At 42.4% G+C, this 22,336-nt stretch overlaps 1 protein-coding gene across 1 annotated transcript in view; it reads left to right on the top strand.

The window, feature by feature from the left end:
• The window catches only part of CC2D2B (coiled-coil and C2 domain containing 2B), a 1,427,481-nt gene that overhangs the window by 978,622 nt on the left and 426,523 nt on the right, over positions 1-22,336 (top strand). Inside the window, 1 exon segment of the mRNA XM_085622020.1 lies at positions 7,750-7,844. Coding sequence (XP_085478146.1) covers positions 7,750-7,844 — 95 coding nt within the window.

The following is a 22,336-nucleotide window of genomic DNA, read 5'->3' on the forward strand; positions in this document are numbered from 1 at the left end:
AAGCAGCTCTGCTGACCTGGTTCTCTCCCTCTAAAGCAGCTCTGCTGACCTGGTTTCTCTGGCTCTATAGCAGCTCTGCTGACCTGGTTCTCTGGCTCTAAAGCAGCTCTGCTGGCCTGGTTCTCTGGCTCTAGAGCAGCTCTGCTGACCTGGTTCTCTGGCTCTACAGCAGCTCTTCTGACCTGGTTTCTCTGGCTCTAAAGCGGCTCTGCTGACCTGGTTCTTTGGCTCTAAAGCAGTTCTGCGGACCTGGTTCTCTCCCTCTAAAGCAGCTCTGCTGGCCTGGTTTCTCTGGCTCTACAGCACCTCTTCTGACCTGGTTCTCGGCCTCTAGAGCAGCTCTGCTGACCTGGGTCTCTGGCTCTAGAGCAGCTCTGCTGACCTGGGTCTCTGGTTCTAGGGCAGCTCTGCTGACCTGCTTCTTAGGCTCTAGAGCAGCTCTGCTGACCTGGTTCTCTGGCTCTACAACGGCTCTGCTGACCTGGTTTCTCTGCACTCACGATGCGCGCACCCGACATCACGAAAATATATTTAAAAATAATATAAGTTTATTATAAGTACAAATATATTATTTTTATGAATATCTTAGATAATCTCTTGCCCTAATATGTATATTAAAGACACATATATAACATTTTGGAACATAAATTTTTTTTGCGGGAGTCGCGCACCCAGCGCGCCCCAGCACGTATATGACGTCACGCGGGACCCGCAACAGCGCAAGCATCTCGTACCGTAATGCGCATGTATCGCGAATGCACAGGAACAGGAGTCGCGGACTGGTCGCATACCAATCGCGCACATCACATAATATTAAATGTATATGATGTAATGTAATTTTTGTGCAATTTTTAGAAAAATATAAAATGTTATTTAATGAATAAAATACTTATAAATAAACAGTTAAAAACTGTTGAAAATCAGTGCAAAAAAATAGGTATAACTACTATCACACTTAAAAATTAGCATTTAAAAAAGCTTTGAAATTCACTAAAAAAACATAGGTTTCAGAGACGTTATAGTTAGAAATTAGCATTTAATAAAGCTTTGAAATTCACTGAAAAAAACATAGGTTTCAGGGGTGTTATAGTTAGCTGGCAATTTCACTAGTACAAAACCCTAGAAATTCCTCCGTAATAGTTAGTTCTGCTAACTATAACTCGCGCGCCCGCAATGCACTGCTGATGATGTCACATATTGCATCATTTATGACATGGTCGGTGACATCACTGATGACATCACTGATGACATCTCAAATGACATCACTGATGACATCACTGATGACATCATCCAGTGAATGTGGCTTAGTTTGAAATTTAAATATGTATTATATATATACCAATCTGTATTGAAGATTGAGTGGATATATAACTGTCTGGATGGAGGATTTAGTAGCTGTCTGACTGTCTGTTTAATTGAGTAATTAAAAGTGTCTCACTTAATACATGGATTAGTAACTAAACTATGTGAATGTGTGCATCACTGTCTCTGTTGTTGTATAACATGCTGCATCAGTTGGTAACTAACTACATGAGTGTGTATATTAGTTATTGATTAGTTGGGTGAGTATTTGTATGGGACATTGAGCTTGTGTGTGGTTTGATGGGGTGTGTGTAACTCTATGCATAGATGTGTGAATGGTTGATTGACTAGGTGTATAGGTTTAAGAGTGCATGTGGAAACAGTTGTTTGGGTAACTGAGTGTATTTATGTGTGTGTTGGTGAGCGAATATATGTTTTAGTTGTACATCTTCAACAAAGTAAAAAAGTAAAAAAATAAAAGGCATTGTATGTGAGAGTTGGTGTATATTAATAAGTATGTGTAAGAGTCATTGATTGTGAGAGTAACTATATGAATTAGTGTATAATTGTAATGGTGACTTTTTAACATATTAACTATGAGTTACTATGTGTTTGAATAAATGAGGTGTTGTTGGATAATTGTGTAAGTGAGTAAATGTAAGTGTGATTAATTTTTTTCATGAGTGAGTAGGATGACTGCATAACCGACTAAGATGACTGCTGATGTGTCAATGTCTATATATGTGTATAAGTGCATTTGATAGTGTTCTATTAATTAGTGACTTCATATATAAATGATTCTGTTGTTGAATGGGTAGTTGTGTGTGTAGACTTATGAATCAGTGAGTGGGTATGTAGTAACTGGCATTGGTGTGTCAATGGTTTCAAATATGGTACTCTGTATTTTACAGTGAGTGATGAAAGGTTATACTAGTGTATGATGAGGTGTACCAGATTATCACGTGGAGGATGTCATCAGTGATGTCATTTGAGATGTCATCAGTGATGTCACTGACCACGTCATGAATGATGCAATATGTGACATCATCAGCAGAGCATTGCGGGCGCCCGAATTATAGTTAGCAGAACTAACTATAACGGCAGAATTTCTATGGTTTTGTAAGAGTGAAATGGCCATCTAACTATAACACCCCTGAAACCTATGGTTTTTTCTGTGATTTTCTAAGGTTTATTAAATGCTAATTTCTAACTATAACGTCTCTGAAACCTACGTTTTTTTTTTCAGTAAATATATATATATATAAAACCAATGAAATTCCCCCGTTATAGTTAGTTCAGATAACTATAACTCGCGCGCCCGCAATCCACTGCTCATGACGTCACATATTACATCACTCATGACATGGTCAGTGGCATCACTCATGACATCACTGATGACATCATCCTTGTGATAGAGTAGCGGTCGCGCGAGTTATAGTTATCTGAACTAACTATAACGGGGGAATTTCATTGGTTTTTTACGAGTGAAATATCCACCTAACTATAACATGTGTGAAACCTATGGTTTTTTAAGTGAATTTGCAAGGTTTTTTAAATGCTAATTCCTAACTATAACGTGTGTGAAACCTATGGTTTTTTTCAGTGAATTTGTACGGTTTTTTTAAATGCTAATTTATTTATGTATTATTATTTTTTTTATCTATTTATTTTACAATAAACTACGTATTAAATATTTTTTTTTATTTTCACTGTGCGCGCACGGTGCGCGTACCCCCGCGATTTAGAAAAAAAAACAAATTTTTTTTCTGCCTTCGGGGTCCTTCAGGGACTCCCTGACAAAGGCTAGGGGGTCAGGAACTCTCTACCCTGCCCCCTTTTCACGTTCGCCACCTTCCTTTTTCACTCTCGCACTGAAAACAAACAAAATGGCGGCTGACACTTCCTGATTTCGACCGATTCGAACGTTGACTAACATGTAACCACCAATCAGAATTACGCTCGCGTACGTTAGGGTGCTCGCACGGTGCTCGCACGGTGCGCGCACCCTGTGCGCGTATAGATATTGATATGCTTTTAAATGCTATTTTCTCAGGAAATAATGAACAGATTTACACCAGACCTGCAAAAGGCACCTCCCTGACCTTATGGCTACCTCTCTGCCAAATTTCAAGTAATTCTGTTCAGCCGTTCGGGCTGTAGCTGCGTCTAAAGGTCCTATGGAAAAATGCATGGGGAAAACGTGTTTTGGGACCCCCCCTTTTTTCTCGGCCCCCGCTTGACGAATCACCCTGAGACTTTCAGGGTAGGAGCTGAACGGAGCGCCCCATTAGTTTTGAAAATTTCGCGAGGATTCGTCAACCGGCGCCAAAGTTATTCAAAATAGAATTTTGAGATTTCCTATGGAAACACGGTCCTAACTATAACTATCTACTGGCGACCGCCAGTAGATAATATATATATATATATATATATATTCATACCTACCTGTATTAGATGCTGTTGCTCTGTTCTGCCACTACTTTCATGAAAGTCTTAGGTAAGATTGTGGAACTGGAATTAGTTTTCTACTCTGAATGCTGAGCTAAACCCTCTGCTGGACAACACAGGGTTAACATAAGTCCTTGGTATGTGGATAGTCCATCAAATCATAAACACAGACATATGTTCTGGAGTAAAATACTGTTCAAAGCTTTCTCCTGAACTCCTGTTATTCTCACAGGACTATGTGTTAAAAAACAAACAAGCTGGCTCTCTCCTTCACATTAAATTGCTGCTTGAAGGACAATAGTTCATTTCCACTGCTGAACATCTGGTAACCTAAGGAAATAGACCGGTGGCAGAACGGGAAACTTGGCTCTCAAATAAACGGCTCCTAAATTATAACTGCAGAAGGAATGTCTATTAACAGGCTTGGACTTACTTCCTGTGAGAGGAATTCGAAATACCTCTACTCACGAGACCTGTTCTCCAGAGGAAAATGAGTCTTCTTTGTTTCTTTTTATTATTGCAGGTTGTTGACGAAGATATGCTCGAGTACTGATTACAAGAGCCAGAAAGCAACTCTGAATTAGTTGCCTGTCACCAAAAACCTCCGAAATGCTTGCTGCGAACAAGCGTGAAGAAAATACGCTCTGTTTGCCAGAGAATTCAGTTGAAGTGCGCCGCAACACAGCTGCGAGCGCACGAAGCCGTAGAACCTCACAGAATTGGCCAAAACACTAGAACGCCGATTTACCCGACCGCCATCTTGGGGATCAGAAAACAGCATGAGCAATTAAGAGAGGAATCAGCGATAACAAAGGACTCTTGCGCTTGACTCCTACCTGAGGACTGAGGAAACTTCTGTGGACTGCAGCCATGACACAGACCCCTATGATCATCCAGACTTGTGCATGCACACATTCAATATATACAAAAAACCAGATACGGCAGACTCGCACAGCGCTCCTAAGACATGGAAAGACCTGCCACGACACATAAGAGTCTCTGCCTCCTTGAATTCCACAAGAAGTTAAGCACTTCTTTTTAGAGTCATCCCAGTAGGCCCTAAGCTTGGCTAGGCTCAAACCTGCTCAGCGCCAGGATACCCTCCCATGTAATAGTGCGCTCTACAAATCTACATAACATAACATATATAAGACAAAGGCACACCTATTAGCACAGATGTTCCTACTTTGTGCTGACTTTTTGCAGCCCCTCATGAAGACCCGTTTATTATTTGGCCAATAACGATCTTTTCCAATAAAACAAAGCATTCCTGGTTCTTCAAACTTCTTCCAATCGCTTCAAGCGCAATACTCTGCTCTTGCTCTAATTGAAATGTTTATGTCCTGATGATTCCCCATAAAATACTACGGGTTGAAATGCTGTTTAAAGTTCCAACAATTGGAAATAAATAGTTTTAGCAGTGTCACGGTGCCTGAACCCCTAGGATACAAGCAGTTTCACTAATTAAAGAAGTCAATTGAATGTTCCATTGTTGTCAGTTCTTTTGTATACATTATTGCACTTTTTTTTTGCCACCCGAGAACAGAGCACTTTTATGGAGCTGCAAATACAATATCTTATGAAGACCTATCAGTGGGGTCTCTTATTACTGTTGAATTGTTAGTGATCATTTTTCCATTTGTAACTGTTCCACACTGAACCTTTGTTGCACACACACAGCCCCCCATGCACACACACACTCGCGCACACACATGCACACACACACACACACACACACACACACACACGCACTATATTTTTGTATTTGTCAGTACCATCCACAACATCGCAAATAAAATCTCCAATTATACCTAAATAGTAGACCTACAACCTAGGAGTGACAATGAAGTTAAGGCATTTAGGGCCAGATGTAGGTAATCCACAAATACCGAATTCTTAATACCAAATTTTACCAATTCGGTATTAAGAAATCGGTATTTCTTATGTAGGTAATGAATCGGTAAAAAATACAGATTCCTTATTATTCCTTATTACCGAATCGGTAATACCGATTCGGTAATAAGGAATACCTACCCATTCATTCCTATGGGCTTGGAGGCCCATAGGAATGAATCTAAAGCCACTCTGCATTAGCGACACCCTGTTGCACCCCTGAAATGTGCCTGTGTGCACATGTGGCGCACATACATCCCCTAAGGGTATGGATGTGTGCCACATGGCAGTTAAAAAAAAAAATCAAAAGTGAATTTTTAAAGGAATTCGTTAATTACCACCAACTTGAAGTTGGTGGTAATTAACGAATTCTTAAAGCACATAAGCACTCTTTTATGTGCTTCCTACATTGCATTTACCGAATCGGTAAATACCGATTCGGTAAATACCGATTTATCACCTACATTAGGAATGGCTAAATACCAGTCGGTAACCCTGAAATTTACTGAATTTCGGGGTTACCGACCGGTATTTAGCCACCTACATCTAGCCCATAGTTATCCACAGAGGGACTATAGGCACAATATTGAATGAAGAGAAATATAAATATTGAAAAGAAGAAAAATATGCACAGGGAATTAAAGTAAACATTTCACTTCTAAGATAAAGTTTATAAAAATGCCAAAATGATAATTTAATTACTGGGTGACAAGCTAGGAATAAATGATAGGGCATTTTTTTAGACTTAAGGAGTCTTTGGGGTCCGTTGGATGGACTGTGTCAACCCACTGAGCAAGGTTGTCTTTTTAATGCATGTGGGAGACAAGCCGGTTCTTCACAGCTACCAATGAGTGATGTGACATCGTCTTCATGATGTAAGATATTAAAATACATCAATTGATACATGTTTATTAAGTGCTGGGAAAAATAGAATGCTTATTTGTTGTCATGCTAGATGAAGCTTTGTTTTTCAAAATCTATCCATATTTCACGGAATGAGGGGGTCATTAAATGCATATTTTATGGCAGATATGGTTTGCCTTGGAAGTTTGAGAATCCTCTGAACATGTATGCAGGGGCGTAGCTTTGGGGGTGGTGTTTGGGATGTTACACCGTCCCACCCCCAATAAATCTATTTTCTGATAGATAGTTGGGTACAGGTCGTCTCAGTCACATGCTGATGTGTCTGTCAGATTTCACCAGGAATGTTGACATACATACAGACAAAAACACACGCACACTCTCTCTCTCTCTGTTTTGAAAGTCTTAAAAAATGTTGGGTACTTTACAGAATAATGTGTTTTTCTTCACTCCATACTCCTATCAATCTGCATTGCTCTCCGTTTCCACTGCCCCTTAAGCCCATTTTATGTGCCCTGCTTGTTGGATAATGTATTTTAACAGTAAATGCCTGCATCATTGCTGGAAAATCTGAAGCTCACGTCCCCCAATCTTACTTACCAAGCTACGACCCTGCATGTACTATGTGGTTCTTCCCTGCCTTCTCTCCAAACTCTTCACACCATGGTCACAGATTTACTAACCCACCAGAATGGGGAGCTGGAAAGGATCACCCCCAGATTTCGTGGGGGTGTAGGGAAAATGTTCAGATGCACAGAAGCATCCATTCCCTCTGTATGGAGTTGTCTACTGTGCAGAACTCTGCATAGGGGAAAAGGATCCCTTAGAATAAGAAACATGACGTGTCTATTACTTTGCTTGTAAAACTGCGCCTGGTGCAGCTTTCTGGATGTAGTACTTGGAAGGCTTGAGAATAGGTGCAAAATGGAAAAGTACCCTCTGACAATGGTGCAAATCTTGACCTGCATTTTTACATTCTTTTTTCGTGAATTGGGCCCATAACGTTCCTTAGGACTTCTCTGCATATCTTGATTCGCACAAGTAATATTGCTAGTGAGACCTTTTAAGGAATCAGTCAGCTTTGTTGATGTTCAGCACTCAACTAGATAGCGCAAACAATAACCGTTCTATCTTCAGTATATCTTCTCCTTCTAATATTTGCATATTTACTTGATATGTCTTCTGTATTGTAATTATGTGTAGACGTTTGTAACTGTTTACCCCTACATGTATTTCTATTTACAGATGAGGAAAGTGTTAATGAATCAAATTTTAAAAAGTAAACACAGAATTAATTTAGAGGACATGGTGAATGAATATGACAAATGCACTTCAGCAAGGTAAGTTTCAAAAGAAAGAAATTTAAATATGATGTTGACAGTGAGGGAGGCTGACAATGCCAAGTCTAGCTAACATTACACGCTCGTCCTTCTTTTTGTCACAATATGTTGTGTGTGGGGCGAGTCGATTTACAAGAGAAAAATACAAAGCTAGTCTGCTACAAAAGACGATATTGGGCTTGTATTACTTAGGTTTTTCTGTGCCATAAGAAAGTTTTAAAATTGTCTTACACAGGAACTATTACTCTGATTCAAGAAGGGTTTCTCCTGGTTTGAGAAAAAATTACGACTGACGGAAGACAACGGCAAGACTGAGCTTTCCTGATTCAGGGCCTAATTGTGATGTTTCTGGCAATCCCGATTTGTCTGGTAACAGTCAGTTCGAGAAGGGGGAGGCTTTTCATACTCAGATGGGTATCAAGAGTGTGTGTTAGTGTGCTGTCTCCATTTATGGGACCCACGACTTACTGTGGACCACCTGGTAACCGTACCGCCTGTGATGTCGGAACTCTCCCCAGCACTAAGGCCTAACTCGGGGTCTCGCAATAATTAACACGTCAGCCTCAGATACTGTATCGGGCCGGAAGCCACGAGCGACCTCCGCCCATTTATTTATACCCTCTGGCCACCTCTGGCCACGCCTGGCCAGAGGTCGATACAAAGTGTGCGGGCCGTTCCGGCCAGGGGTCTCGGGGTGGAAAGTCCAGGAAGACCGCTACACCGCCCACATCATGAATCCCTGTCAGCGTGGGGCCACCCTAGGAAGAACCTTGCGCTGCATTTCAAAAGTGATTGCATGAGTGCTCAGTCCTCTGGGTCTCTCTCCTTAGTAGATTCCAGCATAGCTTCATTAGCAGGACCAATTGCTGCCACAATGGCTTTCAACACCAAAGAGAAGGACTAAAACTGAGCATCTTGTAACTTTTGATGACATATTAGTTTATTACTCTTCTTCACATGATTCTTCTAATCCTCACAGAAAACAGAAGTGGATACCAGATCTTTCTCTGATGAGTCCATACTAAAGCTAAACTGAAGGTCCCTTCAATATCGTATTGAGATTTTAAGTCAAAACATTTTGACAGAAAAATCTTTCTCCAAGCTGTTTCAGTGAACAATGTTTAATCTAATAATAAGGAAACGATTTCTAAAAGATACTTACAACACATTCCTTATTTAAAAACATAACCAAGTATCAGACTGAATCTGTCTGCCTGAGGTCTACTGAAGGCACCAAAGAAGACAGTGACATCAGTTCCTGTGTGCCTCGCAGACAAGGAATCCGGAGCCACCAAATTTTTTCTCCATTTTTAATGTCCAATTTGTTTTTTGGAACTATGCCCTCTCCAAAGTCGTCAGCTGTAAGTTCTTTGGCAAAATAGAAGGCCGATTTCGGTCACTGACCTACACTCCGAGATCTCTCTCTGTCTGGGAAAAGGCAACGTAGTAGGTGCATGCAAACCTTTGTTGCCTTTTGGATGCCAAGGATATTGTAACATTCACCAATCACCGCCCCGGGGTGCTGATATGCCGCGGAACTGCACCCAATACAGGGGGGCCAGGGGCTATAGGGGCACCTAGCTGTGGAGGGGTGGCAGAGGCTATATAATAAACGGGTGAAGACTGCACGTGGTCTTTAGCTCACACCATGATCCTGTGTGAGTGTGTCTCATTGTTGCTGCAGCGCGACAAGGCCAGGCTTTGGGCGTAGGGTGAGGCCCCAGTACAGATATCAGAAAAAGGAAAGCAAAATTATTTCTGGCCTCTACGTTGGAGTTAGAATGTAAGTCTAAACCCAGAATTCAATCTCCAGAAAACAAAGATATGTAAAAGCTCAAGAAGTATAATAGGGACCCCTCTACATCCCGCTACAAATAAAAAGAAAAAAGAAGAGGTCCTAAGAGCGATCTGAATCCTCTGGAAAAATTCAAGCCTAAACAGGGGAGTTTTGCAAGTGCCTCGGCTGAATATGTTTCAACAAGACATATTAGACACTTTTGTCTTCTAGAGGCCCTCTAGCTTCCCCACCAGAGCTCCTGTGGTACTCTCATTGCCTTAACCTTGATGCAGTGGAGTTATCCATGGTCCAGAACTCGTCTGACTCAAGTTTTTATCTTCACCTGTGGTGCCAGTAACAACGGCCTTGCATAAAAGTCCACTATCCGCATCAATCACAACACTGCTGATGGTGCCGAAAACAACACAATTAATGTTGGCTGTGATGCCAGTGCTAAAACCAACAATTAAAACACCAGTCACTGATTTTATACTGAAATGTCCCATGAAAATGGACAGCTGACTACTGGACAGACACTGAGACAAGAGACATACCGTTTCATACATGCCAAGCATAGCCATGCCCAAACCTGACTACATTTCTAGATCAATTTATCTCAGGCTGGTATGTACTGGATTTCCCTGCACCCAAAGCAAATAAGTACAGCGTAACAAAAACCTGTTTCCTCCAGAGCATCATGAGGCAGACTTGTTTTTAGACTACCAAAATTCGAGTAGGCTCTACACTTCTCCAGAAGGGTTTTTCCCATTTAAGAAGGACATACCACCCTTTAGCAGATAGCTTTCACAAAGTTGAATCCAAATGCTGCAAAGACCCTATCACTGAACTTGGGTCAGCCATAATCTGACAATTTTGTGAAAATTGTTACTGAGACAGAATCAAAAGGGACAGTACTTTCATTTAGCAAAGCACTTTTGGTCACTGTCCAGAGAACATGGAAAAAACTTCAGTCACTGCTGCCAGTTTTGCAGCGATGGACAAGGAAGGATTATGCCAGCACCATTTCTTTCGCAACATCACACCAAATACCAAGAAAGTCTTGTCAATCATGCTTCATCATGATCCACATTCAACTGAGAATTATCTTTCCTCCTCCAAAACCTCAGCAGAAGGGGGCAAAAGACTAGAGGCAGTGAGTGGAAAGGGGTTGCATGAGTCTAGCTCCCATACCATGCCACGTATCGTGGCTAGAAATTCCCCTACACCGGAGGCTCCTAGCCATTTCTAGGCTTACAGAGCAAATATGCAAATCTATTATGCATGCCCTAGAAGTTGGAATGGAAGCTGTATACCAAACTAGGCAGACTGGTCTAGATAGAAGGTATCCCAGTATCTGATTTCTGAGGTGTGGTGTAATCGGGCATATGCCTGTATAGGTGTGATCCACTGGCTTCATAGCTACATTACTAGACAAACTGTTTAACATACAACACCTATTTGGCAGGAAAGCTGTAAACTCGATAGAAAACATCAGGTTGTGTTTGTTGCTCATGCGCTGGTTTTAGCTTCACTGGAGAAGAAATTTCACCAGCAGTTTCTGTGGTTACAGCTACTAGTTGTCAGGACTGAGCCTTTATTCCCTCGGTCGAGTCGTTCAGGGCCCATTTTCAATATTAAGCAGGGGTATTCATTCATTCACTCTCCCATTAAATGGAGTCAACTTGTAGCAAGGCAGTTCTAATCCTTTGATGAATTTAGACTTAACCTCCTCAGCCGATTTTCCACGATGGTGGGCACACTTAGTGGTAGGTTAGCGTTCTAGTGTTTTTTCCCTCGTATAGCAGAGAGCGGTTATCGTGCGTGCGCACCTGTTGCGCTTCGCACTTCAACCGTTATTTCAAGTGAGGAGCCCGTGGTTTGTTCCAGCGCTTCAGGTAATCTGGACAACACTTCAGCGGGGATTTACATCACTCGCATATAACTTCACCAGTGACAGCAATCATCCTGAGGTTGGTGTTCAGCTATATTTTTCCTGCAAAAATCTCAGGTATTTCTTTTGGAGCATAGTACTTTTCCCACGTTCTGGGATACGCTTGGTGCTCATTATTTTTTGGAACTCTATTTTCGTTCTGATATGGGAGCTGAATCTGCTTGAGCAACTCATTTAGCTTAATCCATAAATTCCACTCAGCTCGAGTTCATATAAGAATCCTGCTTGACATTTGCTGACAGTGGGAGACTTAATGTGTTAAGCGCTGTTCCTAATCTAATTCAAGGCAGCGCTAAGACTTTGCACAGAGACAGTTCACTATCTAAATGCTCAACTACTAATACAAAAGACTAACCACGAAGGTTGCTCAGAGACTGTTAATATCTACCAAGAGCATCTACAGAGGAGATACATGTAACTAGAAATATATAAATATATATATATATATATATATATATATATATATATATATATATATATATATATATATATATATATATATATATATATATATATATATATATATATATATATATTTGTACTTACCGGCAAATACAGCAACTAACCAACTGGACCTGCAAGAATTCCTGTAAAAAGAAAAAGACTTCTTAAGACCTTAGTTGCTACTACTTACTCTAACTACAATACACATCTACTACTATAGTCTACTTCTAACAAGAGAGAGGCAATTCCCCTGTATATTTCAGGTACAGTTATATTAGAACATAGATTAGAATTAAAAGTGTTAGAAGTTCTCAGGACTGTAGTAATATTTGCTTTGTGGTTACAGGTGCAGATATCAGTCCAGGGAATTACTCCCAGTGAAGGCACTGCAGTGGCAGTCTCTCTTTTCTTCCCATTCCCCTTTCCCCCTCGTTTCTGAGGTCAGAATTTCTGGCTTAGAGGCATAGGGGAGTTGGAAACTATTCATCTCAGACAGGGTTGTTCAGCCATTCAGCTCCTGTGGAGACTCAAGTTCTGGTACGTAAGTTTGACAGATTGACGTGCCAGTCAAACTCTACCTGGGCAGGATGGCTAAAGGTTTTGATGTCAAAGCTTTAGTGTCTATTTTAGAGGGGTTACAGAAGCAATTAAGTGAGACCAGGGAGGAGGTGAGAAAATCAAGTCAGGAAGCTGGGTTTCTTCGTCAAAGGATAGATGATCTTACTACTAGTTGCAACCCTAGCTTTAGGAAGCAAAAGTCCCTACCTTTCTCCCCCTCTCCTTCATCAACAGAATTAACTAACCAAGTGATCCATGCTATGTCCCCTACTATCCCACTAGCTCCTCCTGAAAGATTTCAGGGAGATCCACACAAAGCTCAGATCTTTCTTACACAGTGTTCTTTACACTTTTTATGTAAGCCAATTATATTCAAGGAGGATCAATCCAAGGTGGCTTTCATACAGTCTTACTTGAGCGGAGATGCTGCAGCTTGGTCCATGCCTCTAATAAATACCAACGATTCCATTCTTTACAATTTTGAGCAATTTAAGTTGGAGTTTCTACGAATTTTTGACCATAGAACCATCTCACAGACCACAGACAGTGAACTGTTAGACTTGAAACAGGGAAATCGGGAGCTGGTAGAATACTTAGCTCCATTTAACAAACTGACAGTAGAAACTAACTGGCTGGAGGCTAAGAGGGCAGCTATTTTTTACAGAGGGCTAAAGGATGAATTGAAAGATGGACTAGCCCAGATCCCAAGGAGACCAACTGAATTATCAGAATTAATCGACTTGGTTTTTCAAATTGATCAACGCCAATTTGAAAGAAGAAATGATCGTCGGAAGGAAGTTCGGCATATCCCACCCCATTTTGATAGGAACAAAACCGAAGTTGCTAAGATAAATGAAGTTGGTTCGAGTGAGGAGCCCATGCAAATTGTCACAGTGCATGGTCCGCTGACCAAAGAAGAGAGAGAGAAGAGAAGGATTGGCAAGCTGTGTATGTATTGTGGTGGCTCGGGCCATTTCGTAAAAGAGTGTCCCAAGAAACCCAAGAGCAATGCATGGGTAAAAGACAGGCCCCACCAGTAGATGGAGTTGCTCTGGTGGGAGCTGCTGAGGAGACAACTCCAAACACTCAGCTTTTAGTGAATACCTTGCTATCATCAGCCCCTCACTTAATAATTTCCAGGCAGATTAAATTTCGAGATGTAGTAGTGGAGGAAGTTTCAGTCATGATTGATTCGGGTGCAACTGGAAATTTTTGTGGCATCAAATTTGCTAAGACTCTTGGAATTCATTTTGTCAAAAAGGAAAAACCGGAACCACTTAAAGCGGTAGATGGCACCACTTCTGCTCCCATTACTTATGACACTGAAGAGATTATGTTGATTGGGCCGGGTAAACATCGAAGGTTTTTACACTTTAATCTTATAGATGCCCCCCAATTTCAGTTGATTTTAGGATTGCCATGGCTTACCGAGCACAATCCGAAGATCGATTGGGGCAAGAGAACTATCGAATTGAACTCAGAATTTTGCTTGAAACATTGTTTTGACTCCTGTACCATTGATCCAGAGTCATCTTCATCATCTTGTCTGGCAGAGCAGATGCGGATTATATGTACAGTGGAAGTCCAAAGTATTCCAGAAGAGTATCGAGACTTGGTTCCAGTCTTTGAGGAGAAGGAGGCTCAGGAACTACCCCTGCACAGCGAGTACGACTGAAAGATTGAACTCGAACCTGAAGCATCCTTGCCCTGTAGCCGCATCTACACTCTAACGGAGGCAGAGAATAAGCACTTAAAGGAATATTTGGATCAATATCTTGCCAACGGTTCTATTCGACCTTCACAGTCCCCGGTCTCGTCTCCACTATGTTTTTTTCCAAAGAAAGAAGGAAAACTGAGAACATGTATTGATTATCGAGCCTTGAATCAAGTTGCCAAGAAGAATCATTACCTATTACCTTCAATATTTGAACTTCTGGATCAGGTCAAAGAAGCCCATATCTATACAAAATTGGACGTGAGGGGGGGCCTATCATTTAGTATGCATGGCTGAAGGTGATGAGTAGAAAATGGCGTTTCGGACTTGATTTGGTCTGTTCGAGTACCAGGTTATGCCTTTTGGCCTATGCAATGCCCCGGCTGCTTTCCAGCATTTTGTAAACGATATTTTGCTAGAATTTCTGGATCGCTTTGCTGTGGTCAACATTGATGATATACTCATTTTTTCTGAAAACTTGGAAGAACATGTCCGGCATGTACGTGCAATTTTGGAACACTTGTTAGTGAATCAACTGTACATTAAGTTGGAAAAGTGTTTATTTCAATCTAATAGAGCTGAGTTTTTTGGCTTCATTCTTTCTCCGGAAGGAGTGTCAATGGATGACTCTAAAGTGAGAGCAATAAAAGATTGGCCTACTCCACGAACAGTCAAGGAAATACAAAGTTTTCTTGGTTTTGCCAATTTTTACAGGCGTTTCGTTCAGAACTTTTCAGAGAAGGTTAGTTCAATCACTCGATTGCTTAGGAAGAAAGAAATATTTGTCTGGAGTAAAGAAACTGAAGATGCGTTCCAGCTACTGAAAGAAACCTTCATCACAGCACCTTTATTGCAGCATCCAAATTTAGGAGAACCTTTTTATGTAGAAGCTGATGCTTCCAATTTGACGATTTGAGGAATTTTGTCTCAAAAGCACAAATAAACTGCCCAGCTTCATCTGGTGGCTTATCGCTCCCTTAAATTGTCAGCTGCAGAAGTCAATTACTCAATTGCAGATAAGGAGCTGTTAGCAGTAAAAGATGCGTTCCAAGAATGGAGGCATTATTTACTTGGTGCGAGACATGAATTAACAGTCTTTACAGATCATCGTAACTTGCAGTTGCTGAAGTCAGCAAGAACTCTTACCTCAAGACAGGTTAGGTGGTCACACTTTTTTGCTGATTATAACTTCGTCTTAACCTACAAGCCTGGCTCAGTAAATGGAAAAGTTGACGCTCTATCCCATTTGAATACTGGAGAAGGAAAAGAAATGGTGAAAGAAGGTCACATCATTCCAGAAAAAAAATTGTGGGAACTACAGTGTATGCTGAATTGGAAGACAAGATAAGAGAAAATGTCCCCAAGACTGAGTTAGTTGGTTGGGACCAGGAAGGGCCGGAAAGAGAGATCAAGGATGGAAAGCCTTTTTATCAAGGGAAACCTTTTGTACCCAATGACGACTTGAGGAGGGAGGTCATTCAATTGTTTCATGACAATCCATTGGCTGGTCACAAAGGAGTTAAAAAGACTTTGGAACTATTGAAACAATCATTTTGGTGGCCAGGCATGGAAGCTCAGGTGAGACAGTATGTTGCTTCTTGTGAGCAGTGTGTAAAAGAGAAGGTAATTAGGCAGGCACCACAAGGACTCTTCCTGCCTCTACCGGTAGCCCCTTATCCATGACATACAGTTTCCATGGATTTTTTTGTTGATTTCCCTTCCAGTCAGGGCTATTCAGCAATCTGGGTGGTGGTTGATCATTTTTCTAAGATGAGCCATTTTATTCCATTAGAAGCCCTTCCTAATGCTGCTCAATTGGCTACCTTGTTCACTCAACATATTGTAAAACTTCATGGAATTCCAAAGATTGTGATTTCTGATTGGGGACCGCAATTAACGTCTCGATTTTGGAAATCTTTCTTACAAAGGTTAGGAGTCGATTCTCGTTTGTCCACCAGTTTTCATCCGAGACGGATTGACAGACTGAGAGAGTGAATCAAGATCTAGAGCAGTATTTGCATCTGTATTTAATGGATCAAGAGGGGGATTGGCCTACATTGCTTTGGACTGCAGAATTTGCCTATAACAATTCAGTACATTCCTCCACAGGCTATTCTCCATTCTGTTTGAATTCAGGTAGACACCCTAACATGTTAATTGGCAAGGTTGAAAGCAATGTCCTAGCTGTAGAGGAGGTCATTCATGATTTGCAGAAGACTTAGCAGATAGCTGCCAAAAATCTAGTAAAGGCTAAAGAGCCTTATAAGAAACAGGCAGACAAAGGAAGAAGAGAAAATCCAGTTTTTGAGTCTGGAGATCAGGTTTGGATCCCCACTCAAAATATGCGATTGAGGGGAAACAGAAAGTTTCAACCTCGATTTCTAGGCCCCTATTCTGTAGATAGAATGGTGAACCCTGTCAGTGTTAAGGTTAGACTTCCTAGTAAGTTTATGCTGCATCCTGTTTTTCATGTCTCTCGGATCTAAAGAAATCCCCCAGATCTAAGAAAGGTTGTGGCTCCAACTCCAGTTCAGGTGCAATCTGAAGAAGAATTTGAGGTTAAAAGAATTATTGATTCAAAGGTCAGGAGAGGGAGATTATTCTATTTGGTTGACTGGAAAGGTTTTAGTCCAGGGGAAAGATCCTGGAAGCCCAGTACCAATGTTCATGCCCCTAGGTTGGTTAAGGAATTTCACAAAACCCATCCACAGAAGCCCAAAGAGGTTGAAGAGGGGGCTTTGGTGGGGGGTACTGTCAGGACTGAGCCTTTATTCCCTAGGTCGAATTGTTCTGGACCCATTTTCAGGATTAAGCAGGGGTATTCATTCATTCACTCTCCCATCAAATGGAGTCAAATTGTAGCAGGGCAGTTCTAATCCTTTGATGAATTGAGACTTAACCCCCTCAGCCGATTTTCCACGATGGTGGGCACACTTAGTGGTAGGTTAGCGTTCTAGTGTTTTTTCCCTCGTATAGCAGAGAGCGGTTATCGTGCACTCGCACCTGTTGCGCTTCTCACTTCAACCGTTATTTCAAGTGAGAAGCCCGTGTTTTGTTCCAGCTTTTCAGGTAATCTGGAAAGCACTTCAGCGGGGATTTATATCGCTCACATAGAACTTCGCCAGTGACAGCAATCATCCTGAGGTCGGTGTTCAGCTATATTTTTCCTGCAAAAATCTCAGTTATTTCTTTTGGAGCATAGTACTTTTCCCACGTTCTGGGATACGCTTGGTGCTCATTATTTTTTGGAACTCTCTATTTTCGTTCTGATATGGGAGCTGAATCTGCTTGAGCAACTCATTTAGCTTAATCCATAAATTCCACTCAGCTCCAGTTCATATAAGAATCCTGCTTGACATTTGCTGACAGTGGGAGACTTAATGTGTTAAGCGCTGTTCCTAATCTAATTCAAGGCAGCGCTAAGACTTTGCACAGAGACAGTTCACTATCTAAATGCTCAACTACTAATACAAAAGACTAACCACGAAGGTTGCTCAGAGACTGTTAATATCTACCAAGAGCATCTACAGAGGAGATACATGTAACTAGAAATATATATATATTTGTACTTACCGACAAATACAGCAACTAACCAACTGGACCTGCAAGAATTCCTGTAAAAAGAAAAAGACTTCTTAAGACCTTATTTACTACTACTTACTCTAACTACAATACACATCTACTACTATAGACTACTTCTAACAAGAGAGAGGCAATGCCACTGTATATTTCAGGTACAGTTATATTAGAACATAGATTAGAATTAAAGGTGTTAGAAGTTCTCAGTACTGTAGTAATATTTGCTTTGTGGTTACAGGTGCAGATATCAGTCCAGGGAATTACTCCTAGTGAAGGCACCGCAGTGACAGTCTCTCTTTTCTTCCCATTCCCCTTTTTCCCTCGTTTCTGAGGTCAGAATTGTTTCTGGCATAGAGGCGTAGGGGAGTTGGGAACTTTTAATCTCAGACAGGGTCGTTCAGCCATTCAGCTCCTGTGGAGACTCAAGTTCTGGTACGTAAGTTTGACACTAGTTCAACAGGCCAAAACATCAAGCCCTTCTTCCTTCTCAGCAATCATTTTGCCCCTAGAGAGTAAGAGTTGCAGGCAGATCAACCATAATACCTCAATTACAGATTGGTGAAAAAGTGCTGTCATTAGGGGTGGGTGTAACTCGTGTAATTCTGAGTGGAGTAATCAAGCTAAATTATCGAAGAATTGTGCAAGATTACACGAGAAGAGTAATTTTGTGTTTAGCGCTATATCATTGTTCAAAAATGCCAGTTTGGATGGAAGGGAGCATGTTAGCACCAAGAAACAGTGCTAATTGCAACAAAATTACTCTTCTTGCCTAATCTTGCGGAATTCTTAGGTGAGTAGCCTCTCTCTTAATGTGTGTTTGGGGTAGCATTTTTCACCAAGTTACTCTCAGCATATCGCACCATTTTTTTCAGCACAAAATGTGCCCTTGCATCCAAAATGGACCCATTGATGCATTTTGCACTAAGACATAGCACCAAATGAGGCTGAATACAAATAGCGAGTGGCAACATTCGCTAAATGTGGCCTTGTGCTAGGACTTTTTTCCCCCAATCACATAAGGAGGAGTAATCGCCTAATTATCGGTAAATCCACGTCAAAGATTAACCTGGAGTTACCAAACTTAATCTGATTACTCTTGCCTAGTTGAAATTATGCCTGGGCCTAGCTCTGATACCCAAGTTGGTAGAAGAGTGGCAGCATTTTACCAAAATTGGATAAGGATAACTCGGGACAAGTGGGCCTCATAGAAACATTGGTCAGGATTCTTCCTCCTTGTTAAATAAACCTCCACATGCCAAAATAGACCAGAGTTATCATAAATGGAGAACACCTTCAATTTGCAGGTCTCACATTTGTCTTCCCTTGAGCCTCAAGAATTTTAACAAAGATAATGTTCATGGTGGCAGATGTATGTCATTGGTAGATACATGTATACTAATATCTTGATGATTGACTCCTAAATGTGCCTCACATCAGAGAGATTTGAAGCATTTGCATCAACCTTTCGCCGCCACAGACAACATCAGGATCCTGCTGGACAATGGCGAGACGGCGGCCCTCATCCTCCTGGACCTCTCCGCCGCCTTCGACACTGTCTGCCACCACACACTATGCACACGCCTCCACGACGCAGGGATCCGAGACAAGGCCCTGGATTGGACCACCTCCTTCCTTTCTGGCAGAACCCAGAGCGTCCGCCTCCCCCCATTCCGATCTGAAGCCTCCGAGATCATCTGCGGCGTACCCCAGGGATCTTCCCTTAGCCCGACACTGTTCAACATCTACATGGCTCCAATCGCACTCATCGCCCGACAGCACAACCTCAACATAATCTCCTATGCCGACGACACTCAACTGATCCTCTCCCTCACCAAGGACCCCCTCACCGTCAAATCCAACCTCCATGAAGGAATGAAAGCTGTCGCTGACTGGAAGAAGTGCAGCTGACTTAAGCTGAACACAGACAAGATGGAGATCCTCATCCTCGGCTCCAACCCATCAGCCTGGGACGACTCCTGGTGGCCCTTGTCACTAGGGGCACCCCCAACACCAACCGACCACGCACGCAACCTGGGAGTCATCCTCGACTCAACGCTCACCATGACCACACAAGTCAACGCAGTTTCCTCCTCCTGCTTCAACACCCTCCGCATGTCCGCAAGATCTAAAGGTGGATCCCGACAGACACGAGAAGAACTGTCACCCAGGCCCTCGTCAGCAGCAGACTCGACTACGGAAACGCCCTCCACGCAGGAGCCCCGACCAAGCTCATCAAACGACTGTAAAGAATCCAAAACGCCTCTGCACGCCTGACCCTCGACATTCCACGCCACAGCCACATCACCCCCCACCTGTAAAACCTGCACTGGCTCCCCGTCAACAAGAGAATCTCCTTTAAACTCCTGATCCACGCACACAAGGCACTTCACAAGACTGGCCCAGCCTACCTCAACAGTCGACTCTCCTTCTACGTTCCCAACCGTAACCTCCACTTCACCGACCTCTCCCTGGCCACCGTCCCGCGCATCCGGAGAACCACCACCGGAGGCAGATCCTTCTCCCACCGCGCTGCCAACCTTCCCCTCAACCTAAGACAGACCCAAGACCTGCTGACCTTCAGGAGACGACTCAAGACCTGGCTATTCGACCAGTAGCGGCAACCCCCCCCCTCCTCTCCCTCAGCGCCTTGAGACCCTCGCGGGTAAGTAGTGCGCTTTTCAAATCTTGTGATTGATTGATTGAACCTTTGATGTCTTATGCTTATTTATTATAAGCCTTTATTGTTGCTCCGCCATGGGCTGCAACTATGGAGCCATTACTAGATCTAGAAAACTTTCCAAAGCAAGGTTTTTTGGCAAGTAGTGGCAGAGTGCTCAGCAATTGGTGGGAAAATCCCCCTGACAGACCTTTGCTTCATATCCAGTATTTTGGAGAGTTCATGGTGCTTTTTTGTTTGGATTTGAACTCCATTCAGATGCCCAATGTCATTGGGACGTCTTTGGTCTCTTTTGGAGTGGAAGTGTCATACCAACCTCTTTGGGCTTTGTGCGATTTGCCTGGTCCCCAAGGTTTTTTGCCCTCAATCTGCAGTTGGTTGGTTCTGATCCTAACAGACAACATGATCAATCAATATGGTGCATCAACAAGCAGGATGGTGTGGACTATCATCCCCTGTATCTGTACTCACTAACGGTATGCTTTTGGGCTGAGACTCATAATGTCTGGCTGGTTGAGTACCATCTGCAGGACTTCCGTAATTTGTGGGCTGATGAGTCTGCAACGTCTTGCTGACCATGAGTCGTATCTTCACCAAAAAGTTATTCAATCAATATTGCTCTTATGGGGCACTACTTCAGTGGGTCTTTTTGCAACTTCTGAGAACAAGCACTGGTCTCGGGTCTGTACCCTGCAGCTTCCGTTGCAAGGACACCTGAGGGATGCATTCAATGGGTGGTGGCACTTCCATCTCCATAACATATTTCCTCCCATCTCTCTGATTCCTCTGGTTCTGAGCATGCTGTGTCAGAAACATGCACAGATGATCTTAATTTCATCGGACTGGCCACGGAGGGTGTGGAAGTCAGATCTACTTTCCCCGTTTCTGCCCACTTCCACTTCTGCTCAGGGCGGACCTCGTCTAACAGTGGGGGGGCCAAGTTCTGCACCAAACTTCCAAAGCATTGATATTCATGCCTGGAGATTGACAGAGGAAACTTGAGCTCTTTTAACCAGCCTGCAGAAGTTGTGGACATCAGTTTGTCAGCTCTCCGCCCATCTATAAAGTTTGTCTATTCGTGTTGAAGGTCCAAATTCATTGCTTTGTGTGCCAAAAAGGACAGGTTGATCCTGTCAAGACTTGTTTATCAGAAATGTTGTGCTGTGTGGGGAAACAGCCATCCCATCACATGCGTTACAACACAGGCTATTACAATGCCGTCATTACAATGACCGTATTGTTACATCGCAGTACCATTACAACGCAAGTTGTTACAACGACTTGCTCTATGGGGCGCTCTAAACTAAGGACTAGTATCATTTACTATTCCAACACCTTCCCTACTGTTGCACACACTGGAGTTGGAATAGTAAATGATACTATTCCTAAGTCCAGCACACCCCCTAGAGCAAGTCATTGTAACGACTTGCGTTGTAATGGTACTGTGATGTAACAACGCAGTCGTTGTAACGACAGCATTGTAATCGCATGCGTTGTAAACAGATGCCATGTAAAGGGCTATATTCGCTGTGTCCTGTCTCTTGCCAGACAAGGCTTTACAGTGGGCACTGTGAAAGGTTATTTATTGGCCCTCTTGGCCTTTCATTGTTTACCAGATTAACCATCATTATTTAAGTTTCCTGGTATGAGATTTACGAAGGAGTTGACCCATTCTTTTTACCTTTCCCCATTCATTACACCACAGTGGAAAGTTAATTTGGCGCTCGCTTTACTGATGTGTTTGTGCTTTTAGCCCATGCACAGTTGCCCCTTGTGGCTGCTCACTCTGAAA

This window comes from Triturus cristatus, chromosome 1_2, assembly GCF_964204655.1.
Source record: "Triturus cristatus chromosome 1_2, aTriCri1.1, whole genome shotgun sequence".
NCBI lineage: Eukaryota > Metazoa > Chordata > Amphibia > Caudata > Salamandridae > Triturus > Triturus cristatus.